We start from the raw sequence: 26,986 nt of genomic DNA, 5'->3' as shown, positions 1-26,986 counted from the left end.
CTTTAGCCTGTGGCCCACATCCAACCTGGCCATCTACAGAGATTCAAATTAGCGACACTCTCTCCCAAGTTCACTCAAAAGGAGGAATAGGACAAATAATGAAGCAAGAAGTTTTTTTGGGAAGCTGAATCAACAATATGTATAGTCTTCTAATCCTAGCTAAGTGCATTTGATGGTTCTAATAAAACAAATTAAAGAATGCTGCACCTGGCTGGGACAAAGGTCAGTCTGGAGCTAAAGAGAATGCCAGTCAAGAGGCAACATTCATTTTGCTTTCTTGCATCAAAAATGCATTAGTTTGGATAGCCCACATTTACATTTATTCTTGTAGATTAGAAAATCAAATCACTTCTTCATGGTGCCTCTAATAAATACAAACAGAAGAACTGGAGCCTCTGTATAAAGAGTATCTGTAGTTATCATGGTATAGACATTGCACTGTGTGAGCTCGCCTCTCTCCTTCTCAAACGTGAATCTGGTAGTTCTGCTTTTCCCTCACATTTCCTCGTCCAGGGCTAAGTGTGCTGTCTATCAAACCTTTGGGTGTGCACCCATACAAGTACAAGACACACACACGAATACATGATGCCCCCAACCAAATAACTATCTCCCTTTCTTCCCATTCCTTCCCCCTTCTCTCTCTTTGTCACTGTTTCCCTGTCTCCATCTCTCTTGATGGGAATGTAGTTGAGAAGCCAGGCTGCTAAAGGAGAGGACTGTTAGCGGTAAGGGGGGGGGTTGTCCTTGGGGGAGTCACCCTGCACATAGCACATACCTTCCCTTTGTTGAAATAGTGAATGATCTTTCGGCATAATCCCTCTTTTCGCTGCCACTCAGTTTGGGATGGATAATGTAGGAATTCCCGAAGTGGCCGGTCCTCCCACTGGAGCAATTCACAGTACAGAAGCAGAGTAAATGCAGCCTCTGTGAGAAGACAGAACAGTGTGCCTTCAGCCAGGTAGCTTAAAATGTCTTAATTCGGAAGTCCAAATTATATGTTGGCACACCGGGCAATGCTACAATCAGAAATACACAAATCCAGGAAAATGAATAAGCTCTGTAGATCTAGGAAAACCCTGTAAGGTCAGTCCCTTACATTTTAAAAGATCACAATACCACAGAAATTAGACCCTTTGGAAGGGACTCCAGCAGCCATTTTATCATACAACCTATCCCTGAAAAGGAATCCCCGCTATAATATATCTGAGCAATGTTCATCTCACATGGGGATACAGGAAGAAGATGGGAGAGGAGAGATACAGAGAAAAGCTGTTTGGCCAATTTGGCTTCTGGTGAAATGTCCTCAGTATGTCAGAACCAAAGCTGAACTGGACTCACCTATGATTTTCCCCTATGTTCTCACTCAACTAACAAGCAGTTCCAGTCTTAACAATTAATCCAGGCAGCAGAAATTGTCTTAGATGGCTTACCCTTATTTTTTTAAATTAATTTTATAATTATAATTTTTTTGACAGTACATATGCATGGGTAATTTTTTTTAAACAACATTATCCCTTGTATTCACTTCTTTTCCAAATTTTCCCCTCCCTCCCTCTACTCCCTCCCCTAGATGACAGGCAATCCCATACATTTTGCATGTGTTACAATATAACCTTGATACAATATATGTGTGTAAATCCAATTTTCTTGTTCCACGGTAAGAATTGGATTCTGAAGATATAAGTAACCTGGGTAGATAGACAGTAGTGCTAACAATTTACATTCATTTCCCAGTGTTCCTTCTCTGGGTGTATTTATTTCTGTCCATCATTGATCAACTGGAACTGAATTGGATCTTCTCTATGTTGAAGATATCTACTTCCATCAGAATATATCTTCATACTGGTTTACCTTTCTTAGGCCTGCAGGTGAACAATGGCCACAGACAGACATGGCATCACAGGCCAGTTTTTGTGACACTGTTTTATCCTGGTTCCCCTCCTAACTAGTCGATTTCCCCTTATTTGTCTCCTTTGCAGGATCATCATTATCCTCTCACTTTTATTTCGTGTCCTTTTCTCCCCTCTTCACTCTTGGTGATCTCCTCAACTCCCAAGGGTTCAACCACCGTCTCTATACACTGACTCAGAACTACATAATGAAATTCTCTCTCCTGAGCTCCAATGAGACCCACACTATCTGATGGACACTTCCAATGGATGGTTCTATGAGTACCTCAAATTCTACATGTCCAAAAATATACCATACTATCTTCTCCCCAAGCCCACCATTGAGGCTCCCCAAGTATACAACCTCAGAGGTATTCCTAAACCCTTAACTCTTCCTTAAAGCCCATATCCAATCAGTAGTCAAATTTTGTTTTTCTTGCCTCTCCATCTCTCATATTTGTCCCCTTCTCTATATTCAAGGTCTCTACCTTAGTCAAGGCCTGATTCACCTCTTGCCTGGACTGTTGTAAATGACTTCTTTTCAGTTTCTGATTTTATGTTCTTCCCTCCACTTTTCTCAATCCATTCCTCACACAGATGCCAGCGTAATCTTCCTAAAGCATGGGTTTGACTATGTCATTCCCTGTGTAACAGTCAATAGCTCCTTAATACCTCTACATTAAGATAATCCTCCTTAATTTGGCATTTAAAGTCTTGTGCAATCTAACTCATCTGCTTGTGGACACTTTCTACTCTTCCCCTTCAAGCATTTTACATTCTAGATAAACTGACCTACTTTCTATTCCCCCAGCTTAGCATTTCATCCTCATCTTTGGGCCTTTGTACATGCCTGGAATGTATTTCCTTCCCTTCTAAGAATCCATAGCTTCAGTCTATCAGTGAAATGGAAGTTCTCCTGGGGTCAGTCATTTTCAGTCATATCCAACTTTTTGTGACCCTCTTTGGGTTTTTTTTTTTTGGGAAAAGATACTGCAGTGATTTGCCTTTACCTTCTCTAGCTCATTTTTCAGAAGAGGAACTTAGGCAAAGAGGTGAAGTATCTTGCCTAAGGTCATACAGCTAGTAAGTGTCTGAGGCCAGCTTTGAACTCATGAAGATGTCTTCCTGACTCCAGGTCTGGCACTCTATCCATTGTGTCACCCAGCTCAGGTGTCACCTCTTGATTCCACCTACTTTCTCCTTCCTCAATTTACCTTGTATTAATTTATCTGTTTACATGCTGCATCTCTCTTTAAAACATAAGCTCCTTGAGGGAGGGAACTGATTTTCCTTTCTGTCTTTCTATTCTCTCTCAATGACTAGCTGAGGGCCTTACACATTGCAGATATTTAACAAATATTTGCTCGCTACTAAATATCTACTCATACCAAAACATCTAGCTTTTTTCTCCAATATTTTTGAATAGGATAGGATTTTTTTCCTGTTTGTTGTCAATAAATTAAATGGTGAAATGGAGGTTCACCTTTGAATATGGAGATACATCATTAAAATGTTTTTAGTTTCTCCTTTGATTTCTTTGCCTAATTTATTTGCACAGTCTTTCTTCCCATCTTAGCATCCTCTAATATGATTTAATATTGATTGAGTATTTTATTAATCTTTACTAAGCGAGCCAATCCTTTCCAATCCCACACTCAGCCAGTACTACTGTCTGGAAATTACTCTTTCTCCTTCTTCACTTTCATTTCCAAATAGCTTGGTTTTTAAAATGGCATCCAAATGAAGGGGTGTGAGTGCTTGCTATTGTGTTATTGGGCTTATAGCCCAAAGCGGGGAGTCCCCTGCTCCAAGTGGCCTGAGTTAACACTGATGCCCAGTGCTGAGGCACTGTGCCATCTCACTGAAAGAGGAGAAAATTAGAAGTATTTAAAATAATACCAGAGGAATGATGTGGTTCCCCAAATTCTAGGGGATGACGCATTGAATTAGAGCCACTGTTCAGGATTCTTATTAATTAATCTGACTAACTAACCCTTCCAATTTCATTTGAGCATTTTTGGTAAGTTCCAAAATTGGCAAGGTAATTCTTTCCAAAGTCTCCTGCTCAGGAAACTTGCTTCTCCAGACTAAATGGGATTCTTCTAGTTGTCCAACAAATCATTCTCAGAGGACAGTAACAGTTCCCTTTAGCATCCCTGAGGAAGGTGTCTGGCCAGGATGCTGCTCATGTAACCTCTTTTCTCTCTATTGCCTCCACGCAATAGGGGCTCCATACACAAGCTGAGGACTTCATATGAGTGTCCATGTTTCTTCAGTTCTGACCCTCTGGGCAGGAATGGCAGGCTCTCCTTTTCATGTATCCCTTGCATAGTCCAGCACCTTTTATATAGCTCAGTCCATGCTGTCTAGTTTCTCCTTTTGAAGCAGAAGCTATAAATACCTCCTGTTATTACCTTCTCTTAGTGCTGTTAAAAAGTAGCTTATTTTACTGTCCTAAGAGCCTGGGAGGAAATGGAGGTTTTAAGGTTTCATTTCTGGCCAGTTGCTCTCCTATTCATGGAATGACATCCTAAAATGTACAATAATCTTCTCCTGAGATCTGGAAAATGACCAGAGAGTGAAAATCTTTGACCTTTACAGTGGACTCTGGAACAACACGTTCATCCAAGTTTAGCTTTTGGGGAAAATATTTTATTTCTTCTTTTAGATTTGAGGTTAGGAATTAAAACACAGTGGTAAGGTGTGAAAGACTATTAGAAATCAGATTATGTTATGCTATGCATATAGGGAAACAAAACCGCTCCCTGGGCTTTTAACCAACTTTTCAATAATTTTAACTTTAAATTTTGCAGAAAGACACACACTTGGCATCTCAGGAAATTGGGTAACATTCTCCACCATCAGTTAAATACAGGAATTGTTTTGTTACTAAATGACAGTGGGATCCTCATGAGAAGGGCTGGGATTTTTTTTTAAACATGAGGTTACTGTTTGCTATGAGAATTGTGATTGTATGGTGATTTTGTCAAGCTCTGGATTTTACTTTTTTTTCCCTGGGGGAAAGTACAAAGAATGATTGCTCTCATACAAGTCCAGGGGCAGAGTCACAGAGTTTAGAAGGAAAGATGGAGTCATGATGCACCGGGATGATTGAGGACATCCTTGGGGACACAGTGGGTGGGGCAGCAGAGAAGAGAAAGAACAGATTAACACAGACATTGAGAAGCTGGGGCTGTAGAGAGGTAGTAATGTCAAGGCTTGGGAAGGGAAGAAGTTGGTTCTGCCTTCACTTCATTTCTAACACTGTGCTACTTCCCTTGCCTCTTCCTCTCTCACTAATATGAGATTATGGCTGGGATACCAAGAAGGGGAGTAGCAAAGTGAGAGGAATGGACCCATTGGTCCTTTTACACCCTTCCTGGTGGCTGGAAATCATGGCTTGACTCTTCACCTTCCTCTGTTCTATCCCCAGTTTCTGAGTCTGTCAGTGAGAATTGTCCATGTTTTTCCCTTTGTCTGGGGGTGGGGCGGGAGAAATAGCCAGTACTCACCAGTATAGTTTTCAGCCTGTAAATGCATGTCACACAGTTTGTGGATATATCGGATGTACATTTCCTCTTTGTTGATCTCAGATTTGTAAAAGTTCTGTAAGAGTGAGATGAAATTCTTATTTAGAAGGTTACTGGAATTCTGGGACAAGAAGTCAGTTTCTAAGCTCACTCCTGTGTCCAGTGCAAGCCACCTAACAACACTAGTGGAGTCCTGGTGGGGGTATTCTCACTGAGGGGCATTTACACTGAGAGGTCAGGTATGAGCCAGGAGAAAGAGAGAGGGATGCAGGAAAAGGATATGGAAGAGCTTTCACACGGAATGTTAATTGCCTGTTGAGGAAAGAAAATGTTCAGAACAAATATTCCTTCACTAACAACTCTATTGAGTAGGTCCTGGGGCCTGTGCAGCAGAGCTGGGCTGACAGTTTCCCTGTCCCAGGTGGAAGCATCATCTGTGCAGGTGAGAATATACACAAGAAGGGTTGCTGGTTTTGGCTCCTTCATTTCAAAGATAATGAGCAAATATTTTTTTCCTTCACAAATTATGATAATTACATGCTAGAGAGCATGAGAGAGAGAGAGAGAGAGAGAGAGAGAGAGAGAGAGAGAGAAAGAGACAGAGAGAGAGAGACAGAGACAGAGACAGAGAGAGACAGAGAGAGACAGAGAGAGAGACAGACAGACAGAGAGACAGACAGAGAGAGAGAGGGGAGAAAGAAAAGAAGAAGAGAGATATCTAGGCAAATTAGACTAGACATTGGGAGAAGTGATGATCTACTTACCATCAAGTTAACTGTGCATCCAATCTTCTTATTCTCAGTTTCATCTCCTTTCATGCAGTCCCTAGAAAAGAAAGCTCAAGTGAGATTTTTACAATAGAACTAAAATTCGAGCCTGAATCATCACTGCACAACAACTGCCTCTGCTACCAACCCCCTTGCTATTTCTAGGTCTCTCAGACCACTGGCCAAATGCCCCTCTATAGCTGATCTTGAAGTACTGCTAAACACAAATGTGCACAGCTTAAGGGACTATCAGCCAGGTCTATAAACTTGAAGGCTAAATCCCTGAGTTATGGATAGACAGAGGCACAGATCTTTCAATTAAAGGGACTGTTGACCTTGGCTTAGGCTCAGAGGGGGTCTATCAATCCCCTTTGAGTGTGTTTTCACCAAGCTCTCAATGACTCAGAAAACAGGATTCCTTCCAACCTGTAGGAATAAAGCAAGTAGAAGAAAAGGCCTGGCCTTAGCCACTTTGGTCCCAGAACCAAAGAGAGAGACTTGGCTTTCCATTGATTTGGGCGCAATATAGGAAGACATTTTTATAAGGACCCCAGAGCAGAGCAACATGCCTCTTGGTATCCTAAATACACCAGGAGATCTTCCAAGACGAGGTAAGTGTCCTCTGAGACCCCTTCTAATTCGAAAGTCTGTAATTCTATGACAACTGCAGCCAGCAACTGCTAGAAGTGGTGGGGAGAGGACTTGTTCCTGTTTGAAATAGTTCATTTTATTTAGTTTTAGCTTGTGCCGGGATGCACACTTAGCTCAACCTGACCAAGGCCATCTTCTCCAACATGGCCACCCAAGTTGTTGTCCAATCCTTGCTTAAAGACCTACCTCAATGGGGAGGGAATCCCTACTTTCCAGGAAAGCCCTGTCTGCTTCTAAATCATTCTACTTGTTAGATTGTTCCTCCTTCTTTGAGCCAGGGTTGGTTTCCTTGTTACTTTTACCCATTGCTCCTTGTCTTGATTTCTAGTGCCAAGCAGAATGCTTGTTGGCAGCTATCCTTTCCTCCCTATGTCTCCTTTTCTCCAGGCTCCAGTTCCTTTGCCTGATTCTTACATGGCATGGGTCTCAAGGTCCTCTGGGCTGGCTATTCTCCACTGATGCTTGTAAAATACAGCACCTTGAACCGATATGTGATCAGGACTGAGTCCAGAGGAGCTGTCTTAATACCACTTTTTTTCCCCCCAAGAACCAGATGCCCTTCCTTATGCATCTCCAATCACATTAGCTTGCTTGGTTGCTTTATGAAACTGTTGATTCTTCTTGTGCTTGGGAGCCAGTAAAACCTGCAAATCTCTTTCAGAAAAACTGCTGTCTAGTCACATCTTCCCATCTTGTAAAGCGATTATTGTTGATACCAAGTAGTGACTTTATATGCACTATTGTTAAATTTCATCTTGTTCGTCAATAAAGTACAATACTCTTGCTAGTCAGCATCTTTTGGGATCTTGACTCTGTCATTCAATGTGTCAATTGTCTCCCCTCACTGCCTCACTCTATGAAGGCTTTGTGCCTCCAAATTTGATAAGCATGACATTTTTGCCATTGCTATCAGTACAAATGTTAAATGGCACAGACTCAGTCACATATCCCTGAGGCACTCTACCTGAGACTATCTTCAAAGTAAACACCGACAAATGTTGACTATTAATAATTGCTCTTTGAGTCCAGTCATTCAGTCAGTTAGAAATTTACCTAACTGGTGCAGTACACATTTCCCCACATGAATAGCACAATAAAAATAAGGAAAAAATCCAACATAGGTTGGTCAGAGTCTTTGGTAAAATCTAAGCAAACTATATAGCATTTTCCTGATCAACATCTAGATATTAGAGACCTGTTATTGACCAGAATTCACTAGGCTGCACAAGGCAACAAGCTGTAAATTTGAGGTCTTGTTTTTCTCTAGTTCAGATTGAGTTTTCTTCACATAAAAGACACATGCTGATACAGCACAGTGTTTGCTAGTTTTGACCCAGAAGGCAAAGGAAAGAACAGAAGAAGAGAATTCCTTCAGAGAGTCTATTGAATATCCTCAGGAAAGGAAGAAGCTGGTAAAATGAGAGAGAGCGAACTCAAAATCCCCCTGGTGTGGGACAGTGAGCATCTCTTAAAGCCACCAAGTCTCTGTAGCAGCTTCCACACTGGACATGGCTATCTTTCATCTCTTCTCCAGCTGGGAGACATGGCTATCTTTCATCTCTTCTCCATGGCTGGGAAAGAAGGTAAACATTCCCTCTTCTGGAGGATTCAGCAATAACCCTGACAATGGTGATGATCCCTTGGGGTAGCACTTGTTACCTACGACCAACTCTCCTGTATGTAAAGGGCTGATGACCAAGTGCATGCTTACCCTTCCTCAGATTGCCTTCTCTTTGGCCACTACCTGAGAAAGAGAAATGCTTAAAGCTCTTTCCTTGTTTATTTAGCACTTTGGCATGAATTCTGGTGAATAATTATATTTTTGGGTAAAATGAAGTTAAAGAATTCTAATGAGGCTCTCATTTGTCATGGCTGCTAACAAACGGTAGGCAGAACAGCCTGCAGTTTGTTAAGGGCAATGGCCAAAGGTTTAGCTGTTGTTCGGCTGTTTCAGTTGTATCCGACTCTTGGTGACCCTATTTGGGGTTTTCTTGGCAGAGATACTGGAGTGATTTGTCGTTTTCTTCTCCAGACGAGGAAACTAAGGCAGCCAGGGTCACACAATTAGTTAAGAGTCTGGGGCCACATTTGGACTCAGGAAGATGAATCTTCCTGACGCCAACCCCGACACTCTATCCACTGAGACACCTGGCTGCATGAGACATGTCATTTAATCTCCCCTACTCAGTGTTTTACTATGAGATAGTTACCTGCCTCTGCTCTCCTTGAGGGACTACATAAGAGGGCACACAGAGGAAGTTTTCTGAGGTTAATCTTTTCTGAAGAAATATATTAAGAATATTCAAGGTATTATTTCTAAGGACCCCTCTCAAAGCTGCATTTTAGGTAAATGCTGCTATGTAGCCATAAACAAAGTTCAGTTATCACCAGACAATTCATTCCTGAGCATCCTCTCCACCCCAAACCCCTCCAGGGATGATTGAGTCATTCTTCAGTTATACTCCAGTCCTGTAAGGCCATCTATATTCACACAGCACTCTCTTAAGGACCGACTGCACCAAGAAAACTTTGTGCCTTCATTTTTTACTGTGTCTTTGGACACAGAATCAGATCACACCAGCCCTTTGTTGAGAAAAGCTAGCTCAAGTGGAGCCCTAAGTATCCATTCTGTCCTTTTTTTCCCCAGACTTAGTTCAAGAACCTATAGCCCATATCCCACAGGAAGGAATGTCTAGTACCTGGCAAATAATAGACTCTATTTTCTGTAAATAATTTGAAATTTTTACCTGGTGCTATTTTCTACTTGACCACAATCAGACTTTTTTTTCAACTTGGATGGCTAAACTGAAAAGTGTACTGTTAGTAAGGTGGGACCCCAAGGGGCCTATCTACCATGCCTGTGAATAGCCAAGTAGCACTCGTGTTTACTATTCAGTGCTTTCCAATTTTCCCTCTTATAGTTATAGCTAATGTTTCTTCAGGAACATAAAAATATGCGTCTAGGTTTACAACAAAAGAGAAACTTCTTAACAGTCTCCAAATTTTACAAATCCACTTTCCCCTTTTTCTGCTAGGCTTGAATGTATTCTATCCTTTATTAGTTTGGAATGGGCTAGGTGTTGCTTTCCCCACCAAGTTTAATTATTTTTAATGAGCAAAAATCTATTTTCTATCTCTTTTATTTTCTGACTCTCACAATAAAAAAGAAAAACAAAATCCTTGAAACAAAAAGTCAAGAAAAATGAAACCCAGCATTTTTCTTGTCTGAAAAATGTTTACTTTGTACCCTGAATCTAACTGCCTCTCTGTCAGAATATGAGAACCATCTTTCATGAGTGGCTAGCTATTGTCTTATAGAGACCTCGGGTTGGATTAAATTGGTCTCTCAATCTGAGGGTTCCTTAGAGTTTACCTAAATGTCTTAGATAATTATGGAACTTGAAAGCCAAGACCCCCAAGATCAAGATTCTCAACCCTAGAAACTCAGCAGGTTCTTTCCCCAGATTTGTCTCTTTCTGTTTGTAACTGCTTGGGACACTTCTTGAACATTTTTGAGCACTGGTTCTAAGATTTAGGAAATAGAGCCATTCCCTGATAGCCAGAAGATCATTGATGTACAATTATAGAGATGAAAGTGCTTTCAAATCCTCAGGGAAATCTGTATTTCTATAAGACCAAAATAAGATTTTTAAAAATAAAACCAAAAACCTCTTTGCTTCTCATCAGGTTACCATCTAGACTCTTCTATCATGCCCCAGAAAACTTCATCCTGGAAGACCCCTGTAATTCACAACTCAAAATACCCTTAACCTCTACAGCCCTTCCCTCCAATTGGGTAGCTCCTCCTAGAACTTTCATTTAAGGAGGAAACTCAGGCTAGCTGTCTCTTCATTTCTCACCAAGCTGAAATCTGGACATCATACCCCAAGCGCCAGCATCTCCCCAATCCCTTTCAGCTCCCTTTTCTATGCTGTCTTCCCAGAACAGAATGTAAGCTTCCTGTATTTGTATTCCCGGTGCTTAGCGTAGTCCTGGGCACATAACAAATGTTAATAAATGCTTGTTGTCTGATTGACTTTTGAAGACCCCGTTCACAAATTTTTGTTGCAGTCTACAATTAAGGTCCATTATCCTTCCTTTGGAATGTGCCCATAGCTTGTATGCCCAGATTGCGATGGGAAAACACCCATGAATTTCAGTTACCATGTTTTTGTTTTTCGACCAGTACTCACTTGAATACTTATTTGCTGGATTGAAATGTTTATGGCAAAGCCCTCGACTGTTTCTTGTTTAGTGTCCCCAATGACAGAAAGACTACCCTGCTAGGAGGAAATATTTCTGGGGAGAGATGGAATAGTGACAGAACATGTTGGTTATCATTTCAAGCAATTGACTCAGCAGGAGTGGGAGAGGCAAGGAACTGAAAAGCAATGAGGAAAAAAATGAAGAAGCTTGAAAAATGACCCTGAGAGACCCTTGTCTGGCTCCTAGGCAGAGCTTGGAGGTACCTAAATATAAATGAATGAAAGGAAGACTTGGTCTCCAAGGCCAGGTCCCATTCCTTGATAATTCTATTTATTAGTCTGAAGTATCAAATGATAGAGGTCATGTTTGTGGTTAGGATCCCATTAAGCCATGGGCTACATCACTGAACTACAGGATTTGCTCTTCACTCTCACTTCCAGACTGCCTCTTGGCCACCATTGGTCAATAATCTCTTCCTTTTATGCGGGTTACTTCATTCATTTTTTGGGATTAGTGAAGTGGCACAGTGGCTAATGCACCAGGCCTGGAGTCAAAAAGACTCATCTTTCTGAATTCAAATCCCTCATATTTTGGCATTTTAATATACTTGCTGATGTCTCTGTGACATGCTGTGATGTCCTGGCCTCTCACTTCACCAGCATCCTTGACTTCTAAAACTGGGATTTGGCTTCATTTCATCCCTTCATGGTATGGGCAGATCTTGTATCCCACCATTTCTATCATTCTTCTACCTCTGAATTCCAAAATCCCCATCTCTAATTAACATTATAAGCCTCATTTTACATCCACAATCTAACATTCTTCTTCTGAGGGAAGGGAAAGATATTTTATTATTAGACTTTCAAAGTCAAGATTGATTGCTACATTGATCCGAGTTCAGATGTCTTTTAATGTGTGTTTTTTTTTACATTATTATAGCCATTGTGTAAACTAATCAGCGGTTCTGCTTATTTCATGAGTACATGCAAGTCTTTCAAGTTTCTCTGAATTATTCATCTTTATAATTTCTTATTGCCTGATAATATTCCATGATATTTTCATACAAGAAATTGTTTACTTATTCCTTGATGATAGACATTCATTTTGTTTCTAATTCTTTGCTACCACAAAAAGTGCTATTATAAATATTTTGTATCTTTCACTCTCTCTTTGATTTTCATGGAATATATGCCTATTTACAGCATCACCAGGTGAAAAGATATTAATAGGATACTGATTTTCAGGTTTACTTTGTTATCCAGAACGGTCAATTCTAACAAAAGTGTTCCTATCTTTCCATGGTATCTCCTACATGATATATTTGCATCTCTTATTATTTTTGCCAATCTTATGGATATATTGTTATTTTTAAAATAACTTGCATTTCTTTTATTATATTAATGATGTGGAGCACGCTTTATTATGCTTATGGAACATCTGCATTTCTTCTTTTGAAAATGATCACTTTTGAGCACTAATCATTAGGAGAAAGATTCTTGATCTTATATACTTGTATTTTTCTCCTATATACCCTAGATCTCAGACCTTTCTCAGACATATCTCTTGTGAAGATTTCCCACCAATCAATGGCTTTTTTTTCTTATTATTATTATTTCTTCTCCTTGGAAAAGCTTTTAATTGTTTATGTACATTTGTATGTTGTTTCATCCAGTAGAACACAAGTTTCTTGAGGGCAGAGTTTTTCAGGTTTTTTCTCTTCATTTCCCTAGTATCTAGCATATTGTCTTAATAAATACTTGTGGACTTGAACTGAAGAGATGAGTTTATCCCTGCATACTCTGCACCTGCTTGAATCATTGTGGCATTTCTCATTTCAGCAATCATTGCAGGCTGTGAGAACTACCTCTTTGTCTCTTGTGTCCACTTGTTGAGAAGTACTCCCCTCTGCTCCTGCATATGTCCGCAGCCAAGAGAAGGCGATTGCTACTTGGGGGATGGATTTTATCTCTTTATCAGCAATTGCTACTTGGGGGATGGATTTTATCTTTTTATTACTGTTCATCTTCAGCAAGCAATGTCCTCTTCCTCTGTCTCCCCAAGGTGCCCTTTCCCACTACCTGAGCCCTGCTGAGACAGTAATTAAGGGACTTCACTGGCACTTAGAAGCTCTTTCATAAAGCCTTGCTTGTTACTAGACAGAAGATGGCGATTTCATGAAAAACATCACTATCATGTGGAGACCCAGAACTTTCTTTCTGTGAAGATGCCAAAGCATTGAACTCATGATTTTCATGGTACATAATGAACAAGTATACCCTAGCTGTAGAAATGGACACAGAGAGAAGATAAACTCCACAAAGCAAGCAGTTACTAGGAAGACTGAATAGAACTCAAGTGTTCCTTGTTCTGAGTACACAATTTTGGACCAGATGAGATTTTTCTGCCCATTTATATTCCCAAGGCAATTATGCATTCAGGAAACATGCAGAATTTGCCTTCTCTCCCTGTCCTATTAGACTCTGCTCTCCTTTTCTTCTTCCTCCCAGTGCTCCCCTCCCCACAGTTTTATTTTTTTATTTTATTTTTTTTTACAAAGAGACAGATTACTCATATTCTAGCCTGTTAACCCCGCCCCTCCCCATCACCTTCATGATTTCTACTGATTCCACTATTCATTTCTTTCACTTGGGACACAATTGCATAAGGACCACACAAAGTGCTGGTAGACCTAAGGGGTTATTTTTAGTCATCCCTAGGCTGCATTAACCCTGAAAGAATATGTTTTGTGTGTCAGGAACAGAATCCTGATTGGTGATTTCCATTACTGATAAAGACAGTTCTCTCTGAAGGGCATTAGCCATCATTTTAAAAGTCATGAGATGTTAGCCCAGAAAGGTCAGACTTGTGTTGTAGAAGAGTACCTGTAGTCAAGGAGGCGCTCCATGAGACGCGTGACAGAAGTGACAAATGAGAGGCCTGTTTCTCTCCATGTTTCCTGTTCAATTTTCTCTAGTAGACTGTTGGAGAGAAAAGGACAGCTCATGAGACTGTACTCCACATCCCAGTGAAGCAGCAGAGAGACAGAGGGAGCGCCCATCTCTGGGAGACAGCAGACTCACCAAGTGGAAGCCTTACCTCGGGTAGGGCCCAAACAGCTGAGTTCTACTCCACGCAGCAGGAAGCAAAGACAAGGAGGTTACTAAGCTGATAGCAAAGAATGAAGATCCGCTGTCCTCTCCCATTGCCCCAGAAAAGGTTATAAGCACAAGAGTTGTGCCCTAAAACAGACGGGCTCAGAGCACACCTAGGGGGGACAGTGTGGATCCGAACAGCAGAGACAGAGACAGAAATGGTGAGAGTGCAAGGGATGAAAGAGTAGCAAAAAGAGACCAACAGAGAAAAAGGGAGGGAGAGAAAAAAAGGAAGAAAAGAGGGAGAGAGAGAGAAAAGAGAGAAAGAGAAGGGAACAAAAGAAAGAAGAGAGAGGAACAGAGAGGGAGAGAGAGGGGATAAAAGATAGAGACAAGAGAGAAAGAAAAGGAACAAAAGGAAGAAGAGAGGAGAGAGAGAGAGAGAGAGAGAGGGAAGAAGATAGAGACAAGAGAGAGAGAAGGGAACAAAAGAAAGAAGAGAGAGGAACAGAGAGGGAGAGAGAGGGGATAAAAGATAGACAGGAGAGAAAGAGAAGGAACAAAAGGAAGAAGAGAGGAGAGAGAGAGAGGGAAGAAGATAGAGACAAGAGAGAGAGAAGGGAACAAAAGAAAGAAGAGAGAGGAACAGAGAGGGAGAGAGAGGGGATAAAAGATAGACAGGAGAGAAAGAGAAGGAACAAAAGAAAGAAGAGAGAAGAGAGAGAGGGGGAAGAAGATAGAGACAAGAGAGAGAGAAGGGAACAAAAGAAAGAAGAGAGAGGAACAAAGAGGGAGAGAGAGGAAGAAAAAGGTAGAAGAGGGGAAGGAGAGGAGGGAGAAGAAAAAAGGGAGGAAAAGGGAGAAAGTGAAGATAGGGAAGAGAGAAGAAGAAAGAGGGAAGAAAAAGGGGAGAAAAATAGGAGGGGGAGAAACAGGGGGAAGAGAGGGAGAGAGAGAGAGAGAATGAGAGAACAATGATAGACATATTCAGAGCTATCCCAAGCTAATATTGGCATTACTTCACAAAAAACATTCTGAGGAGTTCTGCACTCCCCTGCTGCCTGGAGAAGCATGCAAGAAGGCACTAAAGAAATGTCCGCTTTGGGAAAGAAGAGGTTTGTCTTAGTCTCTGACACACTGGGTAGGCTAAAGATCAGAAAGCATTTTTCTCATTTTGTGGGAAGCAACAAATCATTCTTCAGTCGTATGTTCTAGGATCTTGTCAGGAATCCAAGTCCTCTCTAACCTTTACAAATCATTATTAATTCTCTGATCTTCAAATGAATTACTGCATAGTATTTATTCAATCAACAATTTGGGAAATTAAATATGTTTACATGGAAAATTGGCTTTGAAAGCTGGCCTCAGAGTCAGAAAGACTCAATTTAAGGTCTTCCTCTGACCTTTAGAGACTTTGAGATTCTGGCTGAGTCACTTAACCTCTTAGGATCTCAGGAAACTCTGGAAGACCATCCCAACTGCAGGGCAGGTGCTGATCTATGGCAGGGAGAGTTTCCTTACATCCTGCACCATTGAAATCGCAGGTCTGGTCCAAAAAAGAACAACTTTTGCATATTTGCTATTTCAGCAAAAGGCTTTCTGGCTTGTAATTACACCACCACTTAAGTAAAGAAAACCTTCAAATTTCAAACCACAAGTGAGATGAGAGGGAACTTTTTTGCTGTAATTGTTTTCTATTTTTCATTCTTTAGGATAATAAAAACAACATCATTTATCACTTATCTTTAAGTGGGAGACCTCAGGGAAAGAAGATCTTTTCTTCTTTCCTAGCATATTACCTGGCAGGATGTTTCCTATTACAGCACAGAGACCAATGAGAAAATCATAAAAACCCTGGAATGTGTGGTCGGATCACCTCTTGTAGATCATGAACCTGAGTCCCAGAGATGGGAAAAGGCCTTACCCATTTAAATTTAAACAGTGAATGGCAAAACTTGGGTTAGAGACCAAAACTTCAAAAACCCAGGACTCGAGTCTTTTTTTTTTTTTAATTCAATTACCAAGGATTTATCTTCTCTCCCTCTAGTTTCCTCATTTCCCATTCTTGACCCCCCACTCCTTCCCCTAAGAAAAAGAAAATCCTTGTAAATTATGCACAAAATAAATCTCCTTCTAGGCTATGATCAAAATGTGAGTCCATTCTAGTGATAGCTTTCTAGCTATCATTGTCTAGTAGCAGAAGTTCCTCACTATCTACAAGAAAGATCCCATTCCTTAGAGGAAGAATTGAAGACCGTAGGCTGGTCTCTCATAGATATAGGACAATAATGCAAAACTGTCCTAGAGAGCAAAGAATCTCTTTCTCTTTAAAATAGAGAGACTTTTTTGGGGTATAGAAATATGAAATAAACACATTTAGCTGGTTAATTCTTATGAGACAAATGCCAAAGTGATGTGATATCGGAAATATAACTAGGCAATTAAGACAAAACAACAATTGTCTTGTATGAATGTTAAACCCATCACATAAGTCACCAGTTGTTGTCTACATTCTATCTAGGTCAGAGGAAGGCCAGTTCCGGAGTCCCCACCCTTATTGAGAGAAAACTAAGATTTTTTTCTGACTGTTTCTGATGTTGAGAATGACCCTGAGCCCGCAAGGGGATTGAGGGTCGACATGGCTTACAGCAGACTGAAGAGCTCCCTGTAGTTCTCATCTCCTTTCCCTTCTGATACCAAGCTATCCAGTTTATCGATTAGCTCAGCTTCCACCTAGAGGAAAGAAGAGATTTCTTAGGAGAGGACAATAGGGAAAAAAATTCAGCCACCATTATGTGGGAATTGTTGTTCCTGGCTTTTGTTCTCTTCGTGGTGTTTTTCGTGTTCCAAACAAACTCCAGTTGGGCCAGATTGTTCCATAACACTACAATACCATGCCCCTGAGTCTGGAATACCACCTGCCCTGTTTATTTCACTGAAAGATGAGACCTATATAAGTGCCAGCTATCCTTTCCCTAAATCAAGGCAAAAAACAAGCCCAGTCTGGTAAGAAAGGCATTTTTAGTTCTCAAAGAAGGTTTTGTTAAGCTGTTTTCTTTCATTTGCAACAATATCCATATACTGTCTTTATGTGAAAAAATAATTTGGCTGGAACCTTATCCTCTTTTACCAGCCAGTCATAAAGGAGAGCTCACTGGGAGACTAATCTACAGCATAATTGCTGACATTAGTTTGTTGTGATTATATGAATGAAGGAGAGAATAAGAGGACCGTGGAACTTCCCATTCAGCAATTCACCTTGAAGAGCCCTCTTTCCACAAAGTAGAAACACACTGGATCTAAAATCTTTTGTGCTGCTGTTATTTATAAGTCAATTGAAGGTGATGAATTTTTTTCCCCAAATTCTAAAAAATGAGGTGCAATAGCATCTCTGTTCACAAACTATTCCTTTCAAGGACATAATGCGCAGTAACTGTTTATTAGCCTTTTACAACACTGAAATCGAAAGAGGGATTGGTCATATGTGAAATTAAATCAAATCTTTCCAATCTTGGGATTATTTTTGACTTTCTTCTCCCTCACCCTCTTATAGTTTATTATGATTTACTATGGTTTACTGAGGAATCTCCTTCTATAACATCTTTCACTTATGTTCCCTCTGTCTTAGTCCCACTGCTCCTCTTCTAGTACATGCTCCCATCCCCTACCCCTATCTCCCCCCCAAAACTGGATTGTTTTGGTAGCCATTTGCCCTGACTTTTTTTTGGTGAGGCCGTCAGGATTAAGTGATTTGTGTAGGATGACACAGCTAGTAGATGCCAACAGTTTGAGGCTGGATTTGAACTCAAGTCCTCTCGACTCCAGTGCTCTATACCTTGATTTCTTGTCTTTATTTCTTGATTTCCTCCAATTCATTCTTTGCATTATGGCCTCATTAACTTTGATCATTCCTCCCGAAATTTTCCAATCCCAAACTGCTTTGTCTCACAATTTCTACATTTTTAAAGTAAATTTCAAGCTTCCTACCTTAGTATTCATAATGCCCCTAGAATAGGTATTGTCCTATTTTTCCAGCTTCAGATTTTAGGCATATACAACTCCAATAAAACTGGACTACTCTCTGTCCTCCTTACATTCATAAACTTTCTAGTCTCCATGACTTTGCTTGTGATATTCCCTATATCTGGAATTCTCTCCCCTCTTCTTCCAACTGAATTTCTGTCTAATTTATAAAGCTCAACTCAAAGGCCAACTACATTTAAGGAAGGCTTTCCTGATTTTCTTCCCTTCTTTCTTCCAGGCATATAAGGTCCTCTTCTTTGGACCTTATGTAACAGTTTGTTTTTGATAACTCTTAAATGCATGAATCATATGTTCTATATTATGATTACATATTTTGGTCATATTTTTGGGACTCATATTGAATGGTGTCAAACCCCAATAGAAACAGGAGCCATTAATTCATACCTAAAGATTTCTGCAGGCTTCCTATTGATTTAATTTCAAAATGTAACATTACCTATATTTTATTGAATTTTTATTTATTTTGTTAAGTATTGCTCTACAGGATTGCTCTGGGTATGACACCTCTACAAGCTTCATGAAAGTAGTGACTGTGTCTTCATCATTTTAATTGTTTTCCAACCCACAGAAGAGAGCTCTATATGTAGTAAATACTCAAGAATTATTTGTTGAATTGAACCTTCACAAAGCTTTTGGAAAGGAGGGTTGTATTTGTCTATTTTGGATAGATATTCCCATTTGCATGACATGATCAAGTACTAGAATACTACAAAGTCTTAATACTCTTGCCCACTTAAAAGAGTTTAAATCTTAACATTCCACATAAGAAAAAAATAAGTGTTGAATGCCAAATTATGAGATGCAACTGGATGGGCAGCCTATTGAACTTGTCCTTCTGTGTGAATATATTGATCAGGTATTGCAGATGAAACAATGAGTTGGACTCAGAATTTAATAACAGGAGACAGTTGGCCAGATTGTATTTGGAAAACAGTACAGTACTTTAACTGATTTCAAGCTTCTCCCTAGCTATAACAACAATAGAAAACTCCCATCTTTTTTTTTTTACATCAATGGTCATGTAGGTGACCCCAAGAATGGTTCTAAGGAGTGATGCATAGTGGTCCCAAGTAGACTGCAGCATCCTATCTAGGATGGCTAAGGTGCTAAAAGTGGCATAAAATATTACCCAGGGTTAGAAAAGGAGATTTGGTAGGGCCTATTTATGCAATAAAGTCTGGAACAATGAATAGTGAGAGTGCGACAACAAGATTTAGATAGAAAAAGTGACACATTTGCTAAATGATGGGGATGGAAATGAATCTACTTCAATATTGCCAGGAGCACAAAATTCAGGAGAGATTTTGGGGAGAGGTCTAGAATTGTAAAGAAGGGAAGACAAACCTCATATCTCCAAAGTAAATATATCTAGGCTAAATGAAAAGGGAATCTATTCAAATCTATCACATTATAATTTGCAATATCGACTAGTTTACATTTATAGCAATTGCTTTTATTCTGACCATTAGGAAAACCAACATTTCTAAAGTGAAATCTTGATTTCCCCATTTATTCTCCACCAATGAGTTTTATATCCCAAAGGCTCTTCCCATGCATCCAGACAAGGTTTTCTAACTACCAGAGTTGCAACCTTAATTTGAAAAATCAAGCTGTGTTTGGTTTGGCGAACATGTTCTGTTTGCGATTGTTTTTTATTCAGGGAGAACTCAGAGGGTCACCCTGATGCAGAACTAAGTATAGCTCAAATTGCTTTGCTCTGCAGTATGATCTATGACAGTGTATAAGAACTCAGCATTGGATTTTACATACAGTAGGAGCTCAGTAAAGCTCTGTTGAATTGAAAAATTGATTGGTGACTTGGATTCTCTTGAAAAACAGTTTTTTACTTTGATCAGTAGACACAGGCTGGTATACTGCAAGAGGAAAGGTTGATGCTAAAGACTGAAAAAATAAATGTCCTTTCCTGAAGAGGCAGTTGACCTTTGACTTTGGATGAAATCAGAGGCAGATGCTGGTCATGGATTATTCTTTTTTGAGTTCTGTGTAGGTTATCCCTTCACTTGCCTATGAACTGTCAAGTCACTACAGAGAAATGAGACCAAAAAGAATGATGAAGGGACAAGTTGTCATTGGAAGGGCAGAAGCACATAGCTTCAGGGGAAATAAAAAATCTTTTTCATAATTGCTATTTCTCTTGACTTCATCTGTGACCAGAATCTTTGTTCAGAGAATCCAAGAAAGCTACCCTTTGGGGATTTCCAGAGATTACCCAGTACATCACTTTGCCTTCAAGTAAGAGTTACTATTGTAGGAGGGTGACCCTCTGGCTCTTTCTGCAATAAAAAACTATTTTAAAAACATATTCTGTAAACCAGAAATTTAATGTAGTATACTTCAGAAAGGATGACAACCTCCCGATACATCATGGGTACTCTTTGTTTCTATTAGTAATCTGGAGATGAAATATCCTCTCTGTCCTCTCCTTGATCACACTTAGGTCTCTTACTTCTTTCTACTCTCAGTCCTAGCCCTTCCCTGCATAAATAAGCTAGGAAAATTAGTTCACATTTTCAAATCAGTCAAAACAAATCAAGACAAAACAAACTTGTGAATAGAGCCTTAAATGTCAAATCCTTATCTAACTGATGGATACCACATAATCTCTCACCAGGGAGCAATGAACTTGATGGGCCTGCCTCAGGAGGTCAGGGTCTAAGAAGAGAGGATCCTGAATGACCCTGAGAAGTTGTCTTACCTGTTTGAAGTTGCCATTTTTCCTCTGCTCCCAGTCCATCATATCATGAAAGATGGGGATCATGATATTACGAACCTCTGGCTGCGGGACTAGGGTAACACCCAGAAAAGGACCGATCATTCCCGGAATAAAGTGAATTTTATGTTCACCTAGATGGCAAAACAATTTATATTCAGTTAACGTCTAATACTTTCCTCCTACATAGGATATAAAATACTAGGTTGTCAATTAACCTTTTGGGCAATAAAAACTCTTAGAGCAAAGCAGATACTCCAGTTAAGAGTATTTGGAGAACTAATTCTTTTGCTATCTAAATTTCATGGGTGAGTTCATTGTGGTTCTGTTAGACATACTATATTTCCCTTCTTGGAAACCTCAAAGTTGTTTCTATGAATTCCCTGAAATTCCAAACAATTTATTTATTCTCAAATCAAAAAGTTGAATAGGTATTGGCTACAATGGACTTTTGTCTTTATTCTCACATAGCATGAAGATGTTGAAACAATTCCAAAGAATATTTATTTCAGACTCAATTTATTTAGCTTGATACTTATTGCTTTCAGCTTTAATTAAAGAAGACCCTACTCTGATTTTGCTTCTGAATGTATGTTATTGAACTGAACAGGTTTAAATTTTGCACCACCAACATTATACAATATACAACATCTTCACAAGCTTCCTCACTCCAACTGAGCATAACTCCCACGCAACTGGGTCATGGCACTTCATTAGTTGTTACTAGGCTGGAATAGAAATTGGGATATTTAAAACTAGAAACACTTCCATGTGACTTTTTTTCATATTTCATACTTTTTCTGAAAAAAGATTGGTCTCTTTATTAAGAAAGATAGAAACATATATACGTAGACCTACCTCAATAAGGAATTAAATCCTTTGGAGAAAGTCTTTTATAAGATTCGAATGTACCAAATTCTTGATTGGAAAAATAAAAGAGCTGTGTAACTTGTTTGCTTACTGTGATTGTGAGTGGAACAGAAAAGAGGCACTTTAGTGTATTTGTCCAGATCATGGCTGGGCTGGTCAACAATAGGAAGTCTTAGTTTTTTCTTTGGACTGTGAAAATGATACCTGGGAAAATAACATTCTAAGAATACTATTGTCACTCTTTAAAAAAAAACTAATGAGGAGCAAACTGGTTTTGTGGGCCTGCTTACAGTGGGGATGACTTTTTATGGCCTTTGCAATAAGGCAAAGAGATCTTATCACTATGTTAGTTTATCTCATAGCAATGAGAAAACATCATTTACATCAACCACATAGCCCCCAAAGGCATGAGGTATCTTCAAGATGAAACTTTATTAACTGTGCACTGAAAAGTTTGATAAATAGTATATTTTGAAAGTTTATCCAGTGAACACATAGTAACAAGATGGTACATCTGTGATGCAGGGGGGAACCTGATGATGGCACTGATTATCTTGAGTTTTTGAGGATTTTAGGACCATTTGGGGGCTAATGTTAATTCATCTATGTCAGAAAGAATTCAGTTGAATGAGAGAAAATTAGAATATTGATGATTGATATTCTGGTTGGTAGCATCACCCTGATATAAGTAAGATATCAGTTTCTTGATTTCTCTCTCTCTCTCTCTCTCTCTCTCTCTCTCTCTCTCTCTCTCTCTCTCTCTCTCTCTTCCTTCCTTCCTTCCTTCCTTCCTTCCTTCCTTCCTTCCTTCCTTCCTTCCTTCCTTCCTTCCTTCCTTCCTTCCTTCCTTCCTTCCTTCCTTCCTTCCTTTCTTTCTTTCTTCAAAATTGTCTCCCTCACATATCGCTCTTCCTAAATTGTCACTGGCCTAGATTTCTGACTATAACAGCTAAGTGACAATAGGAGAGCTTTGTGATAACTTAACCTAAGCTGCTGGAGTCATGTACACCACCAAAAGCAAACTTCACTTGGTAAAGAAGATGGGATGTGTCACCAGGATGACAGCTCTTTTGGCACTCAATCTGGTCACTCCCGATTTTAATAGTGAAAAATTGATGAAAGAATTATCCATAAGCCATTCTAAAGATTCCTATTCTGAACATACTACTTGGGAAAGTTGTAGTAAAAATTAGAACCACAGAAAGGCTGTAGTCCTCTGGAGAAGGAAAAGCTCAAATTTATGAAAAGCAAAGTTAAGTCAACGTTACAGTCAGATCTTAAAGCTTAGCCCACAAAATTCTCTTTTTTCACATTCATGAATTCTGCAGTTTGGTAGCAGTGACCAGAATTGATGGCCTGATTACATTTGGCATATGTAAAAAAATAGTTTCCTATATTTCTTTAGTTTTCTATATTTCTCATCATCTTTAATTAATATGACATATTTACACGGTCTAGACAAATTTTAAATAAAGCTTTAAAAAACAAACATTTGTGTATAATTCTTAATAACCTAATAACCAACTAAGTAATTTCACTTGGAAACCAACCTGGCAGAATTGTTTTATTATTTTCTAATTGTTGGCTTTGTTCTTTTGGCAACTTAGAAGGAATGTAACTCCCAGTTATTTATAGTAGGTAGTGCATTTCACAGCCAGATGTGCTCTCATTGAGTCCTGAGAGCTTCCTACATTAGGGGTTCTTAACCTGGAGTCTGTGATCTTTTAAAAATATATGTTGATATGTGTATTTCCATGTAGTTGATTTCCTTTGTAATCCTACATTTTATTTAGTATTCTTTAAAAAACATTATTCTGAAAAGGGCTTCACTGTCTTTAACACATTGTCAAAGGGTATCTCTTGTCCCAGATGTTAAAGTAGTATTTTATTCCTACATTTTGTCAAGAATTTCCTGTTAAATTAAAAGCTACAAACCCAAGCCCATGACATATGAGTTCCTAATAAATGTATCTTAAGACTAAAAATAAAAACAAAACTACTATCATTAGATCATGCAAAAAATATACTCTTATTTTCTTCTTGTCTTTCTTGACTCCAGTTCTCAAAAATTCAGGCTGGATATTCTTGAGACTAAGTCTAGACTATATTTCTTAGAAAAACTTTTCCACTTTTCCCCCCACTCTTCCCTGGTTAATTAGTGACATTCTAGAAAGCCTATTTTTTTTCCTGTGGATTCCACACTTGCCATAGACTGTGCATACTATGGACAAAAACAGGTAAAAGACATAGCATGAATATTATTTGATTTCATTAATATTCATAGGGAAAGGGACAGCTAAGTGGCACAGTGGATAGAGCACCAGCCCTGAAGCTGGGAGGACCTGAGTTCAAATCTGGTTTCAGACACTTAAACACTTTCTGCTTGTGTGACCCTGGGCAAGTCACTTAACCTCAATTGCCTCAGCAAAAAGCAATATATGTATATGTGTATATATATGTATATATATATATATATATATATATATACATCTATAAATAAATATTCATAGGGAGAGTGATGATTTCTGTTACCCATATAATTTGGTTTGTATAAGACACAGAAATAAAGGAGGAAATAGTAGGGACCTACCTAAGTTCTGCCACATGCTGAAGAGTTCATAAGCCATCATCACTCGCATGTCACCATATCTGGGAAAGATAATACACATTCCACCTATTACAGGAATAAAGCACTCAGCACAGTGAAGTCAGTCGTTAAGCCCTGTTTACAAGCTTTGTAGAATGCTGTGTCTATGGTCAGAAATTCTCACACGTGTTCCTTGGGGATGATTCCATGATGGTAGTTATTTCCCTGACCACATGAAGGAGGTCTCTCATGGAAACATAACCACATCTGGAGCTGTGGTGGTGAGTGAGGGATTAGGACACAATTGTCTTACTTGTCTAGAATCTTCTTCCTCTTGGCTGGAGTGACAATTTCTAACTGGAGGCTTGGTTGATTTATGAACAGGACTGCCAGGCTAAAATAGGAATTCCACACCTAGAGAGTAGGAACAGAGGAAATGTGTGACAGTCTGAATTTTCCCCCCTGGCCTTGTAGAAAAAGCACTTAAAATATCGTCATCTAGCATAGATTTTTGTATTGCCTTTTTCAGGTGAGATTTTTGTTTTTAAATGTCAGTGTCAATCATGGGGACTTGGTGTTAGAAATAGTCAAGGGATCTGAATCAGTTCCTGAAGTTATTCACACGCTAAGTGCCATATAGCACATCCACAGAGGCTTGCTGGGCTGCATTCTTTGGGGGACTGGTAAACACAAGGTATCTGCCTCCTGCCACTGCCTCCTGGTGTAGGAGAAGGTCACAACACATTGGGTCATGAGGTACCAGTGATACTTGGGAAGAAGAGAGGGAATTGAGAAACTAGTCTCAGTTCTGTAGCTCTAAAGGAAGCAAATGAGGATCTACTGGAGAACCTACCTTAAAATCAAAGTCTGTGTCTGTGAAATTCTTGTGCAGCGCAGAAGACAGGTACTGGACAGTAGTGACGATGATACTGCAGGAAAAAATGACAAGGATGGTGTTAATCCAGATAACAGTTACGTGGTAGGGTTCAGTCCATGAAACGCTCAGGAATGGGGCCTGGATCTACATCATTGTGTGACTCACATCCTTTTTCTTGAGACCCAGAATTTAGCTTTCTAAAAGGCTAAGGAGAGAAAAAAAGTCATTCTGACACATTTGAAGAATGATTCTGTGCTGAAATGATCAGAAAGAAAGGTAATCTTAGTATCAGAATAGGTCATTTAAAAGCTCTAAGTCACTAGCTATTTCTCCTTTTTTTTTTTTTAATGGACTTTTATTTTTTGTTTCCATGTCAGGACCGGAATACAATACTAGTCCCACAGATCATATTAAACAAGGCCATTTCTGAGACCAGTGTCAGCAGATAAACCCAGATCAAGATGGCCACATGAATTGCACACAGGATAGCAAAGCAGCCTTAAAGTTTGCAAGGGACTTTCTAATCTCTTTTGAGCCAAAAGGAGAACAGGACAAAAATTATCACACCGATTTCACAAATGAGGAAACTGAGGGTCAAAGAGATTTCTAACTTGACTCATAGTTGATTAGTAGATGACCTTGGAGCTCAAAAATCCTTTTGTGTTTATTTTGCTTACATTTTGCATGCAGTTATCCATACATGTAGGATTCTTTAGGGAATGCTCATGGATTTATAAGTGAAAAGGACCTTTACATCCTCCAATTACCCCATTTTATAGTAGAAGAACCTGAGACACAGAGGGGGCCAAGTACTTGTATCCAAGATCACAGAGAGTGGGGAGCACAGTGGCATTTGGATGTAGGTCCTTTGACTTCAAATATTGAATTTCTAGAACATGAAACAAGAAATGGAAGTATCTTGAAGTCAGGGACTTTGTTTTTGTGTTTGTAGCTCCAGAGCTTAGCATAGGGCCCAGCATATAGCTGACATTCAATAAATAAACGCTTGTTGAACTAAACTGACTTGAACTTCAGTCTTTTAACATCTGATCTGGTGATCTTTTCATCATACCATGATGATAGTAAGTTTTAGTGCCACAGCTCTTTCTCTAAAGATAAGTTAAATGAACATTTAAGGCCAATCTCAAATCATATTCCTCCTCTCCAATTTCAGGTATTCCTGTTTCCTTGACCCATCTCTGGAAGTGGCAAGGGTATAGCTGAGTACAACAGGCAGTTTGATGGCTGGGAAACTTCTCATTTTAAAGGACATATGATTGGTAACTGAGTGCTATTAGGGAAATTACTGCACATAATAGGTGCTCAATAAATGTTTGAACTGAATATTTATTGTGGTTCTAGTCATTTTTCAGCCATGTCTAACTTCATGACCTCATTTGAGGTTTTCTTGGCAAAGATACTGGAGTGTTTTGCCATTTCCCTTTTTCAGATCACTTTGTAGATGAGGAACTAAGAAAAATAGGGTTAGGTGACTTTCATAGGGTCACATAGTAAGTATCTGAGGCTGAATTTGAACGTAGGAAGATGAGTCCTAACTCCAGGCCGTGCTCTATCCACTGTGCTGCCTAATTGAACATTTAAATATTTGTTAAATCTTTTTTTTTCCCCTGAGGCTGGGGTTAAGTGACTTGCCCAGGGTCACACAACTAGGAAGTGTTAGGTGTCTAAGAGCAGATTTGAACTCGGGTCCTCCTGAATTCAGGGCTGGTGCTCTATCCACT

At 39.4% G+C, this 26,986-nt stretch overlaps 1 protein-coding gene across 6 annotated transcripts in view; it reads right to left on the bottom strand.

The window, feature by feature from the left end:
• The window catches only part of DOCK3 (dedicator of cytokinesis 3), a 499,318-nt gene that overhangs the window by 51,910 nt on the left and 420,422 nt on the right, over positions 1 to 26,986 (bottom strand). For 5 of the 6 annotated variants that reach the window (XM_074283356.1, XM_074283357.1, XM_074283359.1 and 2 more), the window contains 10 exons: positions 25,221 to 25,296; positions 24,681 to 24,781; positions 24,371 to 24,429; positions 20,896 to 21,044; positions 16,783 to 16,868; positions 14,140 to 14,166; positions 13,926 to 14,021; positions 6,184 to 6,244; positions 5,402 to 5,495; positions 776 to 924 (listed from right to left, as the gene is read on the bottom strand). In XM_074283356.1, the coding sequence (XP_074139457.1) occupies positions 776 to 924; positions 5,402 to 5,495; positions 6,184 to 6,244; positions 13,926 to 14,021; positions 14,140 to 14,166; positions 16,783 to 16,868; positions 20,896 to 21,044; positions 24,371 to 24,429; positions 24,681 to 24,781; positions 25,221 to 25,296 (898 nt within the window). The remainder of the gene's footprint in view (positions 1 to 775; positions 925 to 5,401; positions 5,496 to 6,183; positions 6,245 to 13,925; positions 14,022 to 14,139; positions 14,167 to 16,782; positions 16,869 to 20,895; positions 21,045 to 24,370; positions 24,430 to 24,680; positions 24,782 to 25,220; positions 25,297 to 26,986) is intronic. The other variant, XM_074283358.1, reaches the window with a different exon arrangement.

This window comes from Sminthopsis crassicaudata, chromosome 1 (genome assembly GCF_048593235.1).
Source record: "Sminthopsis crassicaudata isolate SCR6 chromosome 1, ASM4859323v1, whole genome shotgun sequence".
Taxonomy (NCBI): Eukaryota; Metazoa; Chordata; class Mammalia; order Dasyuromorphia; family Dasyuridae; genus Sminthopsis; species Sminthopsis crassicaudata.
This window is presented reverse-complemented; position numbering and strand designations above follow the sequence as displayed.